The 21,570-nt window shown below is 37.2% G+C and overlaps 1 protein-coding gene across 9 annotated transcripts in view; it reads right to left on the minus strand.

The window, feature by feature from the left end:
• ST7 (suppression of tumorigenicity 7) overlaps positions 1–21,570 on the minus strand; it is a 283,140-nt gene that overhangs the window by 142,662 nt on the left and 118,908 nt on the right. For 6 of the 9 annotated variants that reach the window (XM_032483629.1, XM_032483637.1, XM_032483634.1 and 3 more), the window contains 5 exons: positions 13,310–13,469; positions 4,625–4,679; positions 3,878–3,993; positions 2,458–2,533; positions 264–332 (listed from right to left, as the gene is read on the minus strand). In XM_032483629.1, coding sequence (XP_032339520.1) covers positions 264–332; positions 2,458–2,533; positions 3,878–3,993; positions 4,625–4,679; positions 13,310–13,469 — 476 coding nt within the window. The remainder of the gene's footprint in view (positions 1–263; positions 333–2,457; positions 2,534–3,877; positions 3,994–4,624; positions 4,680–13,309; positions 13,470–21,570) is intronic. The other 3 variants (XM_032483631.1, XM_032483636.1, XM_032483635.1) reach the window with 1 other exon arrangement.

Raw genomic sequence — 21,570 nt, forward strand, 5'->3', positions numbered from 1 at the left:
CTATGTGGAAACTCATGAGTCTGGGGTAGAAACATGCTAAGAGCTTATGAGTGAAGGAGAAAGGAAAGAGCAGTAGAAGTGCTGATGGTTGGGGAATACAGAACAGACTGCTCAGCTCAATGGAAGATACAGATGATGCATCCTTGTCACAACACAATACACAGACAGAAGCAAGAAGGTATGGTGATGGGGGTGTCAACCATCCAGCTATCTGCTAGAAGTCTCATTTGGTTAGGAGGGCACCCGACAGGTTCTTGACTTACTTTGGTAACAATTTTATCTCCCAGATGGTAGAGGAAGCAATTAAGGGAACTTCAACTCTGGACCTAATTCTGACCAAGAAGAAAAAAATAGTTGGTGAAATGAAAATTGATAGGAGCATACAGAGAGAGTTACTATGTCATTTTGGAGTTCAGGGCAATCAAAGAGAGTAAGGTGGACTTCAAAAAATTCAAAGAAAAGAGAGGGGCATGATTCAATGGCATGAGACTCAGAAGGAAAAATGGTTTAAGAGGGTTGGGCAGCTTCCAAATGTCTAATCATAACCACAATCACAAATGATCCACTCAGGAAGAAAAGACTGGTGGCAAGTAACCACTCTGGCTGCATAGAGATCTCTCACAAGGTCATATTTTAAAAAGGACATGTAAAAAAAGATGGAAAGAGGACATGTAATGAAGGACTAGAAGAGAGTGAAATGAGCTTATAAGAATAATGTCAGGAGAGCTACAACTCCAAATTAGCTGAAGCTGGCAAAACAAAATAAAGACAAAACAAAACATGCTAAAGACTATCCCTCATTTTAAAACTATTATTTAAGGCCCTATCACCGCCCCCATTTCTCCAAAACCATAACAAAAATAAATGAGCAAAAAAAGACAACACAACAACATCAAAACAAGGAAAGTTTATAGTCAGCAGCTGCAGATAATAAAGAGAAAGCAAATCTCCAACTCTTATTTTGTTCCTGGTTTCTCTATCAGGGAAAATGACTGTCAGACCGACAAAGGGAGAAGAAATTTCCTATAATGGAAACTTTTATTTCTAAAATGGGTAAAAAGATGGAAGATGGCAAATAACTTATCTATTCTAAATGAATTACTGTACTGGGAAGGCAAATCCCAGGAAGCCAACAGACCTTGTAGGCAGACCTCAGAATTGCTCTCTGTGGATAGTTAAGAATCACAAAGAATGGAGAAGTACTAGAAGATGAGATGACAATGTAGTAAAAACGTTCAAAAAGGGGAAGAAGGCAGACTTCCCAAACTACTGAACAGTGATTTGGAAAGATATTCTAATGGATTATTAAAGGGATAATTTTTAAGCATTTTAGGAAGAAACTAGTGAATACTGGAAGCCAGTTTAAATTTACCAAGAATAAATAAATCAGGTTGTGCTACCTTAACGTACTCTGATGGAGTTACTATACGTTAAAGATCCATAGCTACAACTGACATTTTTGAGATCAAAATGTAGAAATATGGACTGAATCACAGTGTAATTGGGTGGCTTAGTAACTGGTTGAACAATAAATACCAAAGGATGATGATTCATGAAGATATGAACCTGGAGGGTGATTTCTATATGTCATGTCACAGGGTTTGATCCCTGATCCTAATACTTTTATCAGAAACATGGGTGACACACAGAAGGCACACATATCAAATTTGTAAATGATAATAAACTGGAAAATAAATACGTTGCATGACAGAATCAGAAACCAAATTAGATCAACAGGTTACATTGGCAGGATTTCCAGCTTTCAAGTAAACCTTTTTACTAAGACCTTTGAAGAAGTTTCTGTAACCTTCAGAAAAATCATAAAATAGTTTAACAATGACCACTTGGCAGGGAGAGTGTTGAGGTGATTCAAGCACCAGACGGGTGTTTGAGCTACATGACCTTTAAGGTCTCTGCCAACCCTGAGCTTTTATGACTCCAACTTTAAAAATCTTTCTCATTTTCTGAGAGCTCCAGACAAGACTTCCCAGCCTTCCTTGGTGACCTACAGAACATTTAACAACACTAAGGACAGCATTTCCTCTTATCTTTGTCCTGATCTGGGAATATTTTTTAAGTGTAAATTCTTTACCTTATGTTATTATGTTTTCCCTACTAGCAGAAGTTCTACCAAGAAAATGTGATGGCACAGATGAGCATTCTACATCTGAAAAATTTTCCCTGTCACAATGTTTTAGATATGTAAAGCACTGTATTTAATTTATGTCCTCACAATATTCCATGACTAATCCTTGAAGAATTTAATTTAGAGTCACAGCAAAGTCACTAAATTGTTCTGTAAAATGACTAAAACTACCTCCACATGGATGTCCTTAATAAAAAAATTTTTTTAATAAATTAATCCCCCCCCCCAGAATAATCCTCAAGTTCAAACGCACAATTTAATGTAAATATTCCCTGAATACATTCAGTAAAGCAAGATTTTCCCCCACTTACTCATTTATCTCTAAGGCTTCATGAGCTGCAGAAATCCTAGCTTGGGGGTTTCTCTCTCTCCAGGCTTTCTGCATTACTATTTCAGAAAAAGAGCAAAAAGCAGGTCAATAAATAATTAGAAAGACTCAGTACAGGACAATAGCTAAATTAATAGCTTTCAGCTTGAATTACAAGAGAATATTCCACTTACTAAGAGAGTCAGCCCAAATCTCCAAAGTCATACAAATACATTCCCATTTGCTATTCCACTGTCTTTCAATTGTTGATATCAAATCTTTCTCATAACTACGGACCTAACATCTTACAGACTAACCCACAGTCTATAATCATAGAGACTTAATCTTAAGATTGCTTAATCAAGAAAAGAAAAGGCATTCTAACAGAGATTTAATATTTCTTTTGCTCATTGATATCATCTGTTGTTAGAGAACACATTATTTTACACATTCTGGTAGGACATTGCTATTAATTTCTTACTTCTGTTTAGATACATCACAATTTTTATTGGTCATTTCCCCAAACATCTGCTGTTACAGACTCTGGATATTAGAACATTTTAAAACCATTTGAAGAATTATGACTTGGATCAGAATAAAAGTGCTTTTAGGCTCTTGGTTAACATGTGTACCTCTTCCCAAAGTTTGCTGCAAACTCAGTTTTTATATGCCAAAGCAGTTTTATAAATATATTATGGGAAGCTCAATGCTTGGCCTATTTAGTATATATACTATGTATCCACCATGGCAAAGAGTACCTTTTGAAAAAGGGTAACAATCTCCGTATTTGTTTTATAAATGTGTATCTTGTAAGTTAGTTTCTTAGGAGCATATACATATTCTCTTTTTTTAAGTTTTTTTTCCACCTATTTAAGTTTGGTAATATAAAAAAATATCAGTAGGATTATTTGGAACTCTAGTAGTGTGAAATGCCCGCTAAACAAAGTCTCTTCTAGGATGAAAAACAAATCTGGATTCCAATAACCAAGGCCATGCTCCCATTCACAGCTAGTGAGCCTACAAATAGGCATATTAATCACTATAATATATTCATTAATCATTTAGATTCACTGAATCCCAATTTCTAACCAGAATACCATCAAGGAGACATGACCTTTCATTCTATCTCAACCAAGGATTTAGTTAGTTTCATGTAAGATTTATATTTCTTTTAAGTAAGTAAATCACTTTGAAATATTTCTTAAGTAACATTTTAAATTATAATGAGGAGATTCATTATATTAATACATTAATACTTCATTGTGATAAAGCCTTATTTAAGTATCAGAATTCTGGGTCCTATTAGTCAATCTCCAATTTAAAATTTTATTTATTGGGGTTTTTGAAAAGAAGTAGTAACCTTGATCTTTAAAATAAACCAAAAATCCCTCCCAATCATTAACTCGCTAAAGGATTTTCCGTACTTGCATCTGCGGGACGCAGATGGTCCGAGTCACAAGTAAAGAATGTCTGGTGGTCCTGGGCAGAGAGATTCATGTCATAGTAAGTCAGAGGCTCTCGTCCTGTCACCCAAGTGTACCTGTAAAAGGGAAATAAGATGGTCAGGCACTTTTGAGAGAGGAGAGCAAGACCTACAAAATATTAAGCTACAAAGGTGTTGAACTATAAACAATTAACTGAGTAGTACTAAAACAGCTTTGTTAATTAAAAAAAAAATCCTGTTCTCTCTTTAGGAAGTATATCAGCAGAAAAGGAGTAAAAATTTCTGCTATATTTTTGTCTTAAAATTTTAGTAGCACTAGCAAATGAAAACCTTCCCTAATTAGCATTATAAACAGAGATTTCCCAAAAGCTATGAACATTCTGACTTGCCTAATTATTCTACAAAATTAAATTTCAACATTACTTCTGTGGCATCTTTATAACCATGTTCCAGGTAAGCTTCAAAATATTTTGGCTGTATAATATATAATGAAAAGAGTAACTGCAATGGAAAATCTCTAAAAATAACACATTTTTGTATGTTATCCCAATTCCAATGCTAAAATATTTTTCAACAGAAAAATCAAAACATTTGAGGGTAGCATCAAAAAATGGAAGCACAAAACAGACTGCTACAATGACCCCTAAATGAACCTGCAAAAACATTTGCTGCTGTCTTTGCTCTCTGAACTAGACCCATTTGTTTCCCAAGCTGTCAAAATGCTTACCGATTATATTCAGCGCCCCTAAATAAATTTAGTGGATTTCGCCATACTTTGCATTCTGCAACAAAGAGAAATGTGAAAATGTTACACATAAGTTCAGAGACACTACAAGCTAATTAATTCAGCAAAACACCCTTCCTGGCCATTTGATAAGATAATTTTATTCTCTATTCTCTACATGGGAAGCAATGTGGAAAAACTCTGGATAGTTAATCAGGAAATGTAGCTCAGGCACCAGGACTTTGGAAAGTTTTGCCTAATCTCTCTGGACCCAAGTTTCCTCATTTGCTAAATCAAGGCATATGCCAAAATCAGCTAGTTCACAACTTCTATAGTCATTTCAACAGGTCTAAATAGATTCTAAAAATTTACTTCTAAATAATAGGTAGAAGGTAGAGGTAAAATTACTTTCAGTTACTCTAAAATATATCTTATAGTAACTATCTTTATGACAAGCTAAACTTAAGCTCCAGAGTACAATATGTTAAGAACCATAGACTCTTAATTAGGGTCTATGCTAACACTGATTTTGTGATAATTCACTAGATCGCTTTTACATTGCTGTAAAGGAATGGTAAGAAAATTAATACTAAAGTTACCATTACTGTAGGGAGAAAGTCTATGAAAATAAATTATTTTCAAGCACTGTAACACTGATTATTTATGCAGACACAGGCAATGAATCATCACACTAATAGCATAATGTTAGCGTGTACTAACAGATTATACATTTTGTTGTACAAGGACCACAGACTTTTAGAACCAAAGGATTTTAACTTAGCTTCTGAGACTGTGTTATAGTAAATGTGTGACTAATAAGCTACAATTATTTTAAAACAGTCTATGATTAAGACTTTCTACTGATTCAGAACACTACTTTTCTTTGGATGAATAATTTTTATTAGAAAATAAAATCAGTTAACAGTATGTAAAAATCCATGTGTGTTGTCAGCCAAAGAAACACACCCAACAACAGAGACACACAAAAGTGAGCAATTATTGCAGAAATCAAAAGGACATTAAAGGCCACGGATGATTCATTGAGATTCTACCCTCAATCTTGTTGCATTCAACATCCATCCGTCCACCATTCATCCATCCATTCATCCAAAAAGCATAAATTGAGCACTCAGTGGATGAAGCAAACAAGTAAACCATCAATCACAAGACAGCATGAAAATGGAGGAAAACATAGAGCACAATGGGACACTGTAAGTAATCTCAATAAATTTTTGTTAAAATAGTGAATGAAGGATATAAACAGAACAAGAGGACATGTTTTTACTTAAAGAAGATAAATTTATCTTTAAATTAGGGCAGGATCCCACCTGAAATTTATTTAATGTTTATGGGCAATGTCCCTAAGTTTTCCGTCACTTAGCTTAAACTGCCACCTGGAAAATGATCTTTGCTCAGTTAGTTCAGCATCTTTGAATTTTGTTCTTGAGAAACTCAGATTCGATGGCTGTCACTTCATATGACGCTAATCAGAAATTATCCTTTCCTTAAGTAAATACTTTTTCCAGATACAAAGCTCCTTAGTGGGGTCACTAACGCACTTGAAACAACTAGTGGGCCAAACAACCATGATCTCAGCCTTTATGACTTTTATAATTCTTAGCTCCTTACCACTGCCAACCTTCCTAAGAAGATGTCTTTCAAGATTCCAACTGCTTTTCTTGAAGTTTCATGAATAGTGTGAGGATTGTATTAACATATAATAAACATGCACACAAGTTTACGAACTATGATGGTCATTTTAGCATTATTCACAATAAAACAGGGACATTCTGGGTGATGCCTCCTCCCTCCCACTGAATTTCATATGAAATACTAGTAAAAAGGTTATGTCAAATAATTTGTCTCCAACAAATACATTATATTGCCTGGAAAGATAAGTGCCATTCAAATACCAGCTGGCAAATTATAAAGCAAATTGCTTTCAATTAAAATGTTAACTCTATTATATATTGGATACAAATGAGATTATTTCTACATAAAAATGAATCCAAAGAGAAATGGTGTGTACACCTACAGTACGATTGAGCAGCATCTAAAGATGCCATCTTTATTTAGGAAGTGCCATGACATAGCCAGCAGGGGGTGCTGCAAACATTTTGAAATATTGCTTCTATAGCTTTATTAGAGAACTGAACTTGGAAAAAAAAATCATTAACATTAGTGTCCTACCAGTGGTCTATATTCAGTTTCTTCAGCTATTCCTGAAATTTAGAAATTAGGATCTAAGTAACTGTAACAGAAGTAAAATGTTCTGAGGGAGAAAAAAAACGTGATGAAGAAATACGTAAGAAATGTCTTCATGAGCTCTAGTCTTCAGATTGCGGGTACAGGGAAGGTGCAATTTTCATTTAAGAAATCTGCAATCTAGATGTTGAATATGAACTCATGTCAAAATTTCAGTTCAAATTAGGTCATAGCTACATTAGTTTGTTGCTCTGCTTCATAAACTTCTCTTTTCTACAAAAACTCTCTTGGTCTGGAATCACTCTGGGGAACATACCTCATAAATATCAGACTGCCTGATGATTCCGTGATATGGACCAAGCTTGTAAATGCCAAAAGCATTAGAATATGAAGATTTAAGTCAAGAAATTAAACTCAGGTCTCCAGAGGGTGAAAGCTTTTCCATATGAGATCCAGTTTCTTATTTGAGCCTTTGAGGAATAAATCCCTAATTTAAGTCAGAATTAAAATTTTACCTCCAAAAGGTATTTTCCATTCTTCATCAATATTAACAATTTGAGTGCTCTTTAAGAGCACTAAAAGTTGACTGGACTCCATCAAGGGCTTGCTAACATCCTTAATAGTTCAGTTAAAAATATGTCCCCAATATAATTAACATGCTCTTTCTGGTTCCATCTGTAGCAGTCCATAGAAGAATAAATCTCTACCCACAACTGCTGACAGAAATGTGCAGACCTCAGCATGCATTCAAGAATGCAATTCAAGAGAAAGAGTACATATTGGAAAAGCACTTGTCTAGTTCTCAAAGTCTGCAGAACAGATTCCATCCATCCATAGGATGATTATAAATTTCGGTGTGTGAGATAAAAAACATAAAGTATAATGCTTACTACCATCACGGACTTCTAAAATCATGCTCCAAACTTTTCTTCTGTCTTCCCTCTTGCCATTCCCTACCAGAACTTCCCTTTTAGTGATATTTATTTCTTGCCTTTTCCTACTCATTACTCCTCTAGAACACCCACTTCATCACGCATAGGACTGTGCACTTCAAAAAATGTATAGAATGGCTATTATGCAATAGTTCCTGCATGAGGTCCTGGGTTACAAAAAAAGACACAGTTGGTGACCTAAAGGAATGTATAGCCCTGGTAGAAAAATGAAAAGGGTATTCAAACACTATCTGGCATCCAAATAAAGAAGCTCTTTGGAAGGAGTAAATGTGCTGAGAGAACCACAGACTTTCCCTTTGTCATAGGTCCTCAAGGAAAAAGAGAACTTAATTCTCAGAGAAACCAAAGGCTCTAAAGTCACAGGGCTTTTCATCACATGGGAGAAAATGTTACTCTACACCCACTTTACTTAACTCTGAAAACTTTTCTTTCCTAAAATTAAGGAAGTAGAGAGAATCCCCACTCCTAGGGCCTTCAAATATACAAATGACTAATTCATAGCCTAGAAAGTTGTCTTATATGAAAAAGTTACCATCTCTTCCCAGACTCTAAAATTCAATTATGATCGTAATATTGTTGCAGATAGCAGCAACAGCAACTTTTGTCACAGCTATAAGCTTGATTTCCATTGAGCCTTTCTACAAAAAGGCTTAAAGCTCAAGTCACCTACATTCCTTACATAAGTGAGTGAGGGGCACAGAGTAGGTCCTTTTTATAGAAGTAAAAAATAAAGCATAGGAAAGCTATATAATCTCCTCAAAGTAACTGAGACTAAGGTCTGGCATCCAGACTGCCCAACAATCACCCACCAAATACAACAGACCCATTACCCTGCAACAACTTATTTTAAAAATCCTGGGACTTCATCAAATAAACTTTCCACTAGAGAAACTGCTTTGAAAACTCCTCTGGGGGAAATTTTAGGTGCTTTTAAATAATACTTTTAAACATTTTAGTTCTAAAGTACAACATAAAAGGGCCCTGACTAATGTTTCAGCAGATGTATTACGACAGTCAAGATTAACCCCGAGCCAGTCAATTTCTGACATGTGATTCTGCATATATCTGTTAGCTTTGATATCTCAGAAATGAATACCCACATTTCTACATCACACAGGTCAATTTTAAGCAATCATTAAGAGTAACAAAATATACATTTTCTTAAATAGTTAAACTTTAACTGTTTTCCTAACTTTCTGAAATAATTATTTTGAAGAAGTCATTAGATTTAAAGGTACAAAGTAACATGTAGGTAGCTTTCAATTCAGCAAATATATAACTCCCGCAAATTCTTTTATGGAATGAGAAAAGGTATAAGTAGTTAAGAATTTTAAGACCATTTTTTATAGATCTGCTTTATTCAAGATAGTGTACTACTTTCTTAAAGAATATTGTTAATGATGGCTAAATCTTTGCGTCTCTCATACATTTCCCATTGATCATTTCTGACCTAAGTCAATCAACTCTGCCAAATAATGTGAAAATTTTTTTAAAAGTTTGTTAAATAAATGTTCATCAAAGACCAAAACTGTTTTAGGTCACCATTCAACTAGAAATCTAATCTATACTAGAACATAAATTTTATTGGCAAAAGATTTTTAAAGATGTAATAAGCATTTACTATGAGAATCATTTTCAACATATACATACATTTTGGCAAGTAAACTGAGTTTCCCCTGACTGAGACTATTAGAGAGCAACTCCAAAGGTCCTGGATGTGTAGCAATTGGCAGTTTTGCTGATGGATATGTTTGAAATGCAAGCACTGAAAGGCCAGGGTACAAAACCGAGTCACTGAGCTAGTAAGCTGGCGTAGCTGAACCCTCCACCATACCTCCCTGTGGAGGTCTTAGGATATATCTTTATAATCTACCTGAGTTTCTTCATCTCCATTGCTTTTCTTTAATTTCTTAACCTATATTTAATCAGTGCTTAAGCTACCTCTAATGATGAAATGAAACTTAATTTAGAATTCTAGGTGAAATTCTTATTAAAAGTTTTATATATAAAATGTATCTATGACATTTATTTATCTTATATGGATTAGATTAATAATGAGATTAAAATGAGATGATTTGTGACAGGAAGCCAAGTGACTGTAACCAGAGTTTGTCTAAAGATCCAGTTCTATGCAAGAGGCTATTAAATTGTCTAGAGAATTTAAATTTGACTTGGGTAAGGATACTTCTCATGTGATGGAGCACCCTGTATGTTTCTAAATATCTTGAAGAAGGTGAACACTACAAACCTTTGTCTTTATGGCATCTTATTTGACAATAAGGCAAATTAACAAACAGATGTTCCCATGAACCCAAAGTCAGAATATGACTGGACCCTGAGAATCCCTTTAAGACAGGGAGGAGCTGGGTACATTTTAAGTCTCTATGCATATCATCAGTTCATAAGTTAAGCTGAATTAAGAAATGGCAGCAACAAACATGATGACATGGAAAATATATCAGCAGGGTTTATCAGAAACTGTATTTGTAAGAAAAACAGCAAAATAGCTCCCAAATAAGGCAAGACAAGGGAAACGTTCATAAGTATTAACCTAAGCCAAACACTCTGAAATTTGGCTACATTGAGAAGCTGTATAATTAACTACCTTTCTCCTCTGACCCACAGATACAGAGCACAGCAAACCTTGAGAGGGTCTGCTCTCAGGCCAATATGCACAGATCCAAACGTTAAACAATATATGAATCAGCCCTGTAACAATCACAACTTTCTCACTCCCCATTTTCCCACCCCAAATTATTCTTAGATAGGTCAGATCTTTCAGTTTAATCAAAACAAATGATTCTTTAAGGAAAGAGCTACACTATGAGTTCTCATACAGTCCAATATTTATAACTAGTATTTTTCTGTTTGTTTTCAGCTTTTGCAATGATTTTGTCAAAAAAGCAATGCCATTTAACTGCCTTTGCCAATGTCCATGGGACTTGGTTAGCTGTGTTTTATTTCAGGTAAGACTCAGCAAAGTTTTGTTTTATGATGCTTCTGTTATTAAGGCAATAGTCATTTTATTATTTTTAAGGCAACAGAAATTTTTTAACGAATTCCTCTACTTTAAGAATATATATTGATTACGCTCAGCTTTGGACCTTCTTTTTGCTTTATAGTTAGCTGAAACAGACTATGAAATAGAAAGTGATTAAGGGCAGAGATAAACAGAGACAACGTACTTTTCTGATATTTTTCTTATTCAAAAATAAAAGTCACCTCAAGAAAAGAGAAGTGGGAAATGGTATTAGTCCCATGGTATCTGGCACCTCCAGACCAACATACAGGTTTGTTGAGCTGAGTTAGTCAAATATTAGAAACCCAATTATCAAGGAGAAGTGGGCAGATTGAGCCCTAAATAATCCTGGACAAGGTAATTTCCATTTCCCTAAATCTAACTATTTGAACATTGTTATGAGACCAGATCATAAATTCTGTATCTATTATAAGAAATGAATAAAAATATTGCATGCAGAGTAGCAGACATTCAACAAATACTAGTGGAATTGAATTAGTAATACTATTCAAAACCTCAGTCTTAGCAAGGTAAAAACTCAGTACAAATAAAACTGGGAATTTCCATGAGCATTATTGTTGAATGTATTTTATAAAGGACTTCAATTCTCCTTTTAAAAACTGCTGTAAAAGCACTAAGAATAGCATCAAGATTTATGCAGAGCATAATGCTTATTTAAGGCATCCACAGACAGAGACTGCAAGACAACAGTGACGGTAAAGAGAGTATGAACCCTTCATTGCATTAAGGAATGATGTCAAGAGATTTAAATTGTATAGAGAGAGAATTGTAATGAAAATTAAAATGTACGTACAATAAAAAAATGGCCTTAAACAAGGCTGCTATCTTTTCAAACTGTTAATTTTCTACAACATTCCATGTCATCCAAAGACTATAGTAACTCAGATCCGACAAGAGCACATTTAATATGTGGGGTCTTCACAGCAGATGCAAAGTGACAGCATGATGGCAATTATCCACAGCAGGTTATGTGATGGTGACTGAATGATCAAGTCTCCTCACTGGAATAATATGCCACACATATTAGAGTAGGTGGTTAAAGTAAAGTTTCACTTTGCTCAGGTCTCTTTCTGTTTCTTTCACAAAGTGGATACGTTTATAAACTCCCAAACAATTTTGTCACCTGAGGGGTGCCATCTCTCACACGTGTACCCTTCAGAATGAAATAAACGTGTACACAGAGATGCCCATTACCACTCATGGCTGGCTTGGTGAGGGGTCCATTGGAAGAGCATTGACTCAACATTAGGAATAAAATATATACACAATGCTCCTTGACGCCGATCACCTGGCTACACAGTTATGAAATATGAACTGAGTCATTCTAGGAAGGAAAGAAAAAAAGATCTAACCTATCTCTTTACTTTCTTCCTCTTCATCTTTCAAGTCTTAGAACTAATGCCCTTTCTTTCAAGAAGCAAACTTCGTCCACCAATTTGGATCAGGAGTCTCTCCTTTGTACCTCATAGCATTGCACGCTTCCTCATATAATCAAAGCACTTAACACTTTGTCTCCCTCAACAGACACAAGAGTTCAATGGGGACAAGAACTTTGACAGTTTTTGAAATCACAATATTCATAAGAACCTGTACAAGGCCAGGTTTATATTAGGGACTTAGGAAATGTTTACTGAGCTGATGAGGCGACCAAGCCAGAAAATTATATCTGTCCCTCTTCTTTTATGAGTGGAGAAATTACAGGCCTTGCATGCCCTCATTCGTTCATTCACTGAGTTTCAATGATCTAGTAGACAGTATGCAAAATGCTAACAACATGGAAATAAAGCAGTATGTTTAAAAATTACAGTACAATTTAATAAATGTTGCTAGATAAAAATATGAGTCGGCAAAGGTGGAGAGAGATTATACAGCTTACCAGAGAGGGCCTCCCAAGAGGTAACATTTGAATTGGGCTGTGAAACGTAAGCAAGCATGGAGAAAGGAAGACAGACTTCTGGGCAGAGGGTCATGAGAAAACATGGCTTGTTCAAGAAATGAAGAGGAGGGGGATGAGATTGTGACAGAAGCTAAAGCTGGCAAGATAGATTTGAAGTATCTTATGCTGTGCTATGGAATCTGGAATCTGGAATCTGGGCTTTATCGTCAGTGGCATGGGAACCAATGAAGCCTTCTAAGCAGAGGAGTTATGTGATCAGATCTAGTTAGACATAAGATTCTATCATTAGCATTGAAGAAAATGGATACATTTAACAAGGTTTGAGAAACTAAGGACAAGGAGGCTGGAGACTCAAGTTGGGAACACTGACCTAAATAAGTCAAATGGAAGAAAAAGTAAAATTTAACAAAATGAACATTCCCTTTCCCTGGGATGCTTATATGCTGCTTCTCTGGTAGAAGTTGTCAACTCCTTGGGAAAATACATTGCATTTTTCTTTGAAGTCTAGTCTTTAAATAACAATATTATTACTATCTTGTAATAATTTAGTAAGAGTAAGTAAATAATGCTGCAAACTGAAGGACTTCCCATACCTGAGACACTTTGCCTGTTGGAATCTGAGTCCCCATTACTCGAGTTAGAATTGTTGGAGGAGTTGTTGTCAACCCCTCCCAGAAGGGGGCGCAAGTGGCTTACGGAGACTTGTTCAATGAATGATGTTCCATACTTGCGAAAGTACCACCATTCAAATATCTAGAATAGAAAAATAATAAGCATGATTATAGTCCTTGTTACCAGTTATGATTTTATGATTTTGTACATGCCCATAAAATACGTTGCATTTATTAATTATATTCACCTTAAATACTGATTTAAACATTTTTATTCCAAACAATTCTTCAATTTATTCTAAAAATTAAGAAGTTTAATAAAGTTAAATACCACTTACATTTTAAATTCTGAATGTTTTGTCCACTTAATACTGGTTTTCACAAAAAAAATCTGTAACTACAATCATGGTAAAAGAACACTTAACAACTGCTCATTATTATTTACCTCCAGATTAACATAATATTCTGATAATAAAATCACTGTAGCTGAAAGATAATTTCAGAGATGAATATAAACAAGCCAGTTTTAGAAGTATGGCTTATGAAATATTCCAATTCTTGGTATTTTATATTCTGATAAAGCCTAAAATTTTTAAGATAACAAATACCATTTAAAAAAAAAAAGCAACTCCTTAGAAAAACAGAAAGAGTGAAAGTCATGCCATTTCAGGTATCGATGGCACCTGCCTACTGGGAAACTCAGTACTGTCCCTCCTGCTGAGGTGTGCTTTATAAACACTAGTGTCTGTTGTACATCATTAATGTTTCCTAGCTCACAAGCTTACCAATTGTTATGTACTGTTTGAAAAGGAGAAAAGAAATAACTTTCATTAATAAAAGGAAAGAAGCAGTGATGTTCATATGATGAGACTAAAATCAGGACTCCTAAGCACTGTGAAAACAAATGCCCTCCCGTAACCCTTCTTACCTAGCCCCTGGTCCCCTGTCCCCGCTCCCTACCAAGCCCAGTGAATGCTTCCCCACCACTGTTTGAAGCTGCTCTTTCCTCTCCTCCCTGTCTGATTTGGGATTTGTTCCTTAAGCAGTCACCAAATCACTACACAGGAGAAATTTAAGAATCACATATATATTCCAGAGTCTCCTAGGATAACTATATTTTGATAATATAATATAGAATGTAGAACTAACATAGAATCAATTACCTTTTATCCTTACTTATTTCATAAAAACCAGATTTCATTATCTTCTGTGGAATGGACTTTGGGTTATCATTTAAATATTGATATTTCTGTCTTTGCTCCACCAAAAATTTCTTTAAAAGACAGAAAGGACATCTACAAATGATCAGGAGAAACTATCAATCAAACCAAATGTTTACAATCCTATAATAGGACAACTTTATTTAATTTCAAGGAGTTACCCCTTTTGACTATATGAATTTTAACATGTTAAGATATTTAAGCAGTTTCACTGGGCAGACAGAGAGAATAAGATATGACATCTAAGAAGGGATAGGACTAGTCTCTAACGTCTGGAATGCTAGGAACAAGAGATCTTGCTTGAAGAAGGAAGAAAGTTCAAGAATGATAAATTTATGAACTGGATCCAGAAGGGAGTTTGTAACCTCAGGTGAGTTATTTAATCTATTTGAACATCAGATTTTCCAAATGTAAAGCAGAAAACATATTTGTTATTTATCCTTGAGGGTCCTCAAATTCATACTCATATAAAACACCTAAATGCAAGCCCCACATCTAATTCACTGCCTGTTGCATAGTAGTTTCTCAAAAGTAACAGCAAAGCTACCATTTCTCACACTGATGCTGTACACACCGCCCCTCGGCAGCACACCTCACTGCCTCACGTACTGCTTTGCTGCACCCCTCTTCCTGCCAGTCTGCAGTTTAGGCTGTGATTAGCATCTTGTCTTTCACTAAGTGGCTGGCTGAAAGCTCTGGAAATCATTGTGGAAATGGTGTACTGCTCATCAATTTGGTCCTGACCACCCTAAAAGGCACTTGAGATTCATGGCTTTGCCTTTATTAGAAAAGAAGGAAGGCTCCAAAGGACCCAGAACAATGGTCACAGAACTGGCAATTGCTTTCTATCTCTTGTGGGCGAGAGCTGCTTTCTATATTATGCTGCTTGGGCACCTGATAGGCCTTCATCCATTCGGTCACATAGCACTAAATGCTCCACACCAGGCATGGGCTGCACTCCAGGGCTACAGAGCACAGATGTGGCTCCTGCCACGACCAGTACATGCCACAGACCCACGTGCCTCCCACAGGTTGCTCCTGGCCCAGCCAACACCCATCACAAAAAAAAAACTTTGGGCCTCTTCCAGATTTCTCAGTTCCTCAGTAGAATCAGAGAACGTCAGCACTAAAAGGGACCCTAAATGATCACGAACAGTTTCATTTATAGATGAAGAATGGGGCCTATACATCAAGGGGCGGCGACCTGACCAAAAGCAAACAGCTAATTAAGTAGCTATTTAGCCCGAAGCCCCGGCTACATGCCACTAATTTTACTAGGGCCCTAAAATAAAACATCTTTTTATAACTCTCTCGCTCATGCAAACACATACAGACAGATGCAACCTGTCATTTCCCTTCTCACATCTTCACTTCTGAATGCCCTCCAACTCTAGTCTCTTTTTGCTTTCTTAGCTATCAAAACCAATCCAGAAGTATTCTATCAAATGGGACTGGATAATTCATGCTAAGATATAAGTGACCCATATTAACAAGGTATTTGCATTATAACAGAGAGAGAGAGACCTTCCACCCAGTATTTCTAGTGCAGAAATAATAGACCTCAATAAAGACAGGGTTATTCATGTAGCTGTTTGGGAGGCAAAGTAGGGACTTCTCCAGCCTGTCCTATCACAGCAGTAGACGGTTTCTTACCCAACACAGTCCTTGATACTAGTATCCCCAACACCCTGGGGCAGGTACTCCAGTATGAGTTAAAGGAGCAACTAGCAAAAGGAGGTAGGAAAGGACTCGAAGCCTTCTTAAACTTCAGACCAAGTCTTCTAATCTAGGGTCTCATCATAACAACCCACCCCATATCCTGAAAGATGACAGGCTTTCGGCCAGCGCTTCACAGTACTTTTACAGAGCTGCACATATCCGATGGGCAGATGGTGTTACTGAACACCCACATATTTGGTGTCACTTTGAATTATTCTCCCTGGTGCATAACCTACAGTGTAAACAGCAAAGCTCTCATAAACAAATTTAGATTTTAAACTTAGTCCTTGGACATGCCAGGAGATTAGCGGAGTTGCCACAGTGGAACAAAACAGTTTTTAATCTGACCAATAACCTAAAATTAAAATATAAATTTACAAATTCCATAGTCTCTAAAAACATAATCTCTCTACTCCAAGAATTATACAGATCAAGTCAGATTATAAAGTACCAATTAGGTTTGTCATTTAGGAATTCAATGGTGGCCCTGTCACCTAGCTGAAAGATAAAAACCCTAATACATCTCACGATAGCCGAGCTGTGCGCATTGGTTGGTACCTTGATTCCCTGGGGCTCAGTTATCCAACGTGTGAAATAAGGTCATTCAGTTAAAGTTAGATGGATAGATGGATGGATGGTTTGAAAACCGGGTGGATGGATGGTTGAAAGGCTGAATGGATGGATGATACGGGCTGGCCTGGTGACTTAATGGGATATTGTCTAAATAAACAGCAGGACCAATGAAAGATTTGTGTTCATTTTGTTTGTTATAAAAAAGAGAGGCCTACACATATTTGTGGAAGAGTAAAGAATCTAGTGGAAAGGGAGAAATTGAAGATGCAGAAGAGTACGAATGACCAAGAGGAATGACACCAAGAGCCCAGAAAGAACGTGTATCTGCCTTGTGAAGGAGCTTCCCCTTCCTGCTCGGAGACAGAATAAAAAGGAAGCATTCGAATGCTTCCTTTAAATAGATGGAATTTTTCTATTCCATTCATTCCAATAGAAGAATACACTCTATTTTGGAAAATAGGGTGTGACATGAGCTGTTTCACAGAGAAGAAGGCAACAAAAAGATAAAAAGCAGGTAACACTGACCTCACTGGAGATGCAGGTAAGGGTTGTCGTCTGACAATAAAGGAAAAGGGAATGGAACTGAGAATGTGGGGGTTGAAGAAGTGGTTTGGATCTATACCTTGCAGGACAGAAAGGCCGTATCACTATACTCGGGACCCAGATCACGTTTAAAACAAAGATTCATTTGTCAAAAACCCAGTTACGTATGCCCTGTAACCATTACTATATGACAGTAGCAGAGGGAATGATCAAGGAGCACTGGGGCTGGGGGCTGGGGTGGAGATCCAAGTTTGCAGCTGGCCTAAGGTGCAATCTTGTCTCATCTTCACCCTCAGGAAAGGAAGAAAAATCTGGCAAAGGCTTAACAAACAAGGCCCTTCCATCTATCTCGCAGACCTAAAAGCTGAATCTCTCCTAAAGATGCCTAGATTCTTCCTATCTAATAAGATCTCCTCTTCTTGAATTGCGTGTTCTATATATAAAATACTTCTCTTCAGAAATCAGGGAATTTCCTATGCCCTAAATCATACTCAAAGATGCTTCAAGATTTCCACATAACAGCAACATTGAAATTCCACAACAATTCCTCCCACTAAATCTATGGGAAACACAAAGATGTCACAGCCTGAAACTGGCTAAGTGTTTCCTAAGGATTAAAGTAGATGATGATATCACAGGAAAGACCCAGCAATGGTGGAGACTGAAGAGGAAATATGAAGCTGGCAGTCTACTCCCAAACAGAGAGACTGCCAACTGACACCTGCTTTAAGTCTTCAGAAATATATCTGGTGGTAAATGTTTTTTTGGCAAGAGAGGATCTTCTGGGTTTAAAGGAGATAAACCAAGGCAGTTGGCATGGGTTACCATAATATCCATAACCTTTTTAGTTTCCTGTTAGAATCCTCAAGTATATCCTTTTCTCCATACCATTGACCCTTTCAAAGTCCCTCCCAATTCCTCATGACAGAATTTTTTTTTTACTCCTGGGTTCTGTCTGTTCAGCTTAGGAATTCTGAAGAGCTACAGAGTGGGTCTCAGCCTCCTGCCTCCTTGTCTCAGCCAGTGACCCCTCAGCCACCTGTTTGCCTAACCAACTGAGGCAGCTGTGTAAAGAACTGGTCTTCATGCTCTTCCATGCCCTTTCCTGGCTACCTATTGCCAAGGCTTTAAGAAAAAAGAGAAGATACAGAAGTGAGGTTCTCTTCAAGGTCAACAGCCAGTGATCCATCCCCACCTCAGTGTCTGCATGTCCGCAGGATGAGATTTTCCACTGTAACATTCATGACTGTGGCTCTGTCGGCTCATCCAGGGGGGCAGCTTTCCTCTAGGTCCTGCCCCTAGAGATTCTGATTCAGCTGGTCTGAGGTGTTGCACAGAATCCATCATTTTAAGTAAGCTCCCCAGACAATTCTGACACAGTCCATTAATTTATTCACTCACTGGATCTACGTTCATTCAACAAATATTTCTTAAGCATTCACCTAGGCATTATACAGTTGTATACAAAAACACAGACACATCCCCAGCCTTTGTGAAGTTTCCACTACAGAGAGGATAAGACCACTAATGTCACAAATGAAATTACAAACTGTAGCAAGTGTTGGCCCGTGTTCTGGATTGGCCAAATCTGACCTAATCAGTGGCTCATTGGAAAAAGAAAAAATGTTTCCTCCAGAGACGTTTGTGGTCTCCCTCCCTCCCCCTTTCTTTTCTCTTTTTCTTTCTTTTCTTTTTCTTTCCTTCTCTCCTCTATGCTTCCTTATCTACCTGACCCATTTCTGTGAGTCTGTTAAAAGGAAAACATCAACCACTGGACACTGCTACTCCCCATCTTCCTAGTCAACAAGTTTATAAGAAGCAGAATAATCCTGAGACAAAGCAGTGGAAATTTAAATTCTAGTCTTCACTAAACCTTTATCTAACAAGGCGACATAGGCAAGTCATAAGATTTCTAGGTGTCTATTCCTTAGGTCTTTACTAGCAAACTGGATGACTTTTGATGCAGGGCTGGAGGGCATGATTTTCAGGTCAAATGCAGGCCAAGTTCTTTAGATATAGAATGCTAAAGAGTTCAAAGGAGCCATAACAATCGTCTAATCCCATTCCCTTACTTTTGAATAGGAGGGGATGGAGGGCATGGCCAGACAGATCCAAATCCAAATATCACCATCTATCTGGTCTATAACTTTGACCAAAGTATTTAAATTGTGTGTCTATTTATACTCAGCAGCATAAAGGCACTGATTATATCAACCACTTAGAATTTCAATGAAATTAGAATTAGAATTCACTTACAATTAAATGAAATAATATATGCAAGGTGTTTAAAAGAGTATCTGGCACAGAGCGGAAAATACAATAAAAGGGCTTTTAGTTACAACTGATTCCTACCTAATTGTCATCTCTTCTACCACTTTCCTGAAAATATAATTCTTTTACACCATGAATTAATTCTTTTATTACTCTCTCTTAATTTTCTATTTTTATTCTTGATTCTCACTTTTAAAAATTATGCTCTGGATGCCTTTTTCTCTATCTATTAAACATGTACGTATAACACACGAGACCTCCCGAAGGCTGGATAACACCAGTGTCAACCATCTCTAAAGCAGGAGCCTAACGCTATCAAGAGCTATTTTCACATTGCAGTGGCTTTGCCTCAGCACAGGTGAAGCATTTCTGAGAAGGCCTTCCAAAACCTTCACGCATCAGAGCTTTTCCTTTGCTCAAAGTTCTACATCAGTCAGGAGTATCTTCTGCTTCCTAGAATGCTACAAGGCAAATATATCATAAAATAGCACAGCTGTGACCATCAGGCTTCAGCAGCTGCACTCCACACGCAAGGAGAAAGCCTCACCAGCCTGGATCTGCAAAGGTGAGCACAGCCTAGGGAAACCCCTTTATTTGGAGGACCAGAGAAGCAAGCTGATGGGACTTCACCATCCCTGGGTGAGAAGGGAAAGCAACTGCTGGGTCTCGCTTACCAGAGTGACAGGAAATGACCCGCATTCTGGTAATTAGTTTATAGCCTAGTGAACCCATACCAAGATACTACTAGAACAAAATCCAGACCTGCCATTTGTTCAGCAACCTAAAACTTCATCAGAGAGGCAGTGAAATGAGGGATAAAAGCACAGGCTCTGGTGCAAGACAGTCTGGGCTGCAATCCTGCTCCGCCGTTCGCCAGCTCTGTTACTGCCTGTCCAGCTTAGGTACCAGCACAAGGGGAACAACTAGCAATTACCTGATTGTGTTGTTGTGAAGAGTAAATGAGTTAGCATGTAAAGTGCTTAGATCAGTGCCCAGCACAGTAATCATCATGGAGGTAGGTAACATTCTTAGGAGAACATTCCTGAGACAGGAAGGTACAAACAAAAACCCACCTTTCCGCTCCAGAGTGAATTATTGCGATTGCTATGCAAGCTATATCTAAAAAAGTTCATTTTTTTCTCTATTTAATCAAAAAATATTTCAAAAGTGTGTTAGAAAGAAAATATTCAAATGTTATTTTAAATATAAATGATAATTATTGGATGGAGACTTGTAATACCTCCACCTGCCCCTAAAATATATTTATGCTGAAATGCTTTCAGCACATACTTATGAATAATTTGTGAAGCATGTGAAAGCATGTTCCACATTTGAAGTTTCTTCAGTCCATTAAGAATATTAAGATGGGAACCCAAAGACATAGGTCTGAAAACTGGCTTTGCCACAAACTAACAACATAAGCTTAATTAGGCAAATCATCTTATAGCTTTATGAACAACTGTCTACAGCGTCCTGACTTTTCTCATGTCCCCACAGAACAGGGAGCACTTCAGAGACACAGACGGGTGTGCAGATCTGCATTTAACAGGCAATATGGTACAAAGTACTACCATGCCTTATTTCAGCCCATCCGATGCAGAAGCTTTAACACGCTCCCCCTCTCCTTGGCTTGATCTCTGCAGCCAGTATTGGGCTTTCCATTTCCAGAATTGACTGATCTCTGCAGTCAGTCAGCAATTCCATAACCATCGTGGAGTGACTCTCACTGATGTCCTTCATACTCCTGGTCCAACAATATGAACTTTAAATGTCTCTGCCCTCAAGTCCAGCAGCCCCCACGTTACAGCAGAGCAAGACTAACTTGAATAGGCTCCGACCACAAAATGATGCTCTCACACCACCACCATCCTTTCAGCTGTTTGCAGGTTTCTGCCCTCAGACATTTCTCCACCTTTT

Source organism: Camelus ferus, chromosome 7 (assembly GCF_009834535.1).
Source record: "Camelus ferus isolate YT-003-E chromosome 7, BCGSAC_Cfer_1.0, whole genome shotgun sequence".
In the NCBI taxonomy this organism is placed as follows: Eukaryota; Metazoa; Chordata; class Mammalia; order Artiodactyla; family Camelidae; genus Camelus; species Camelus ferus.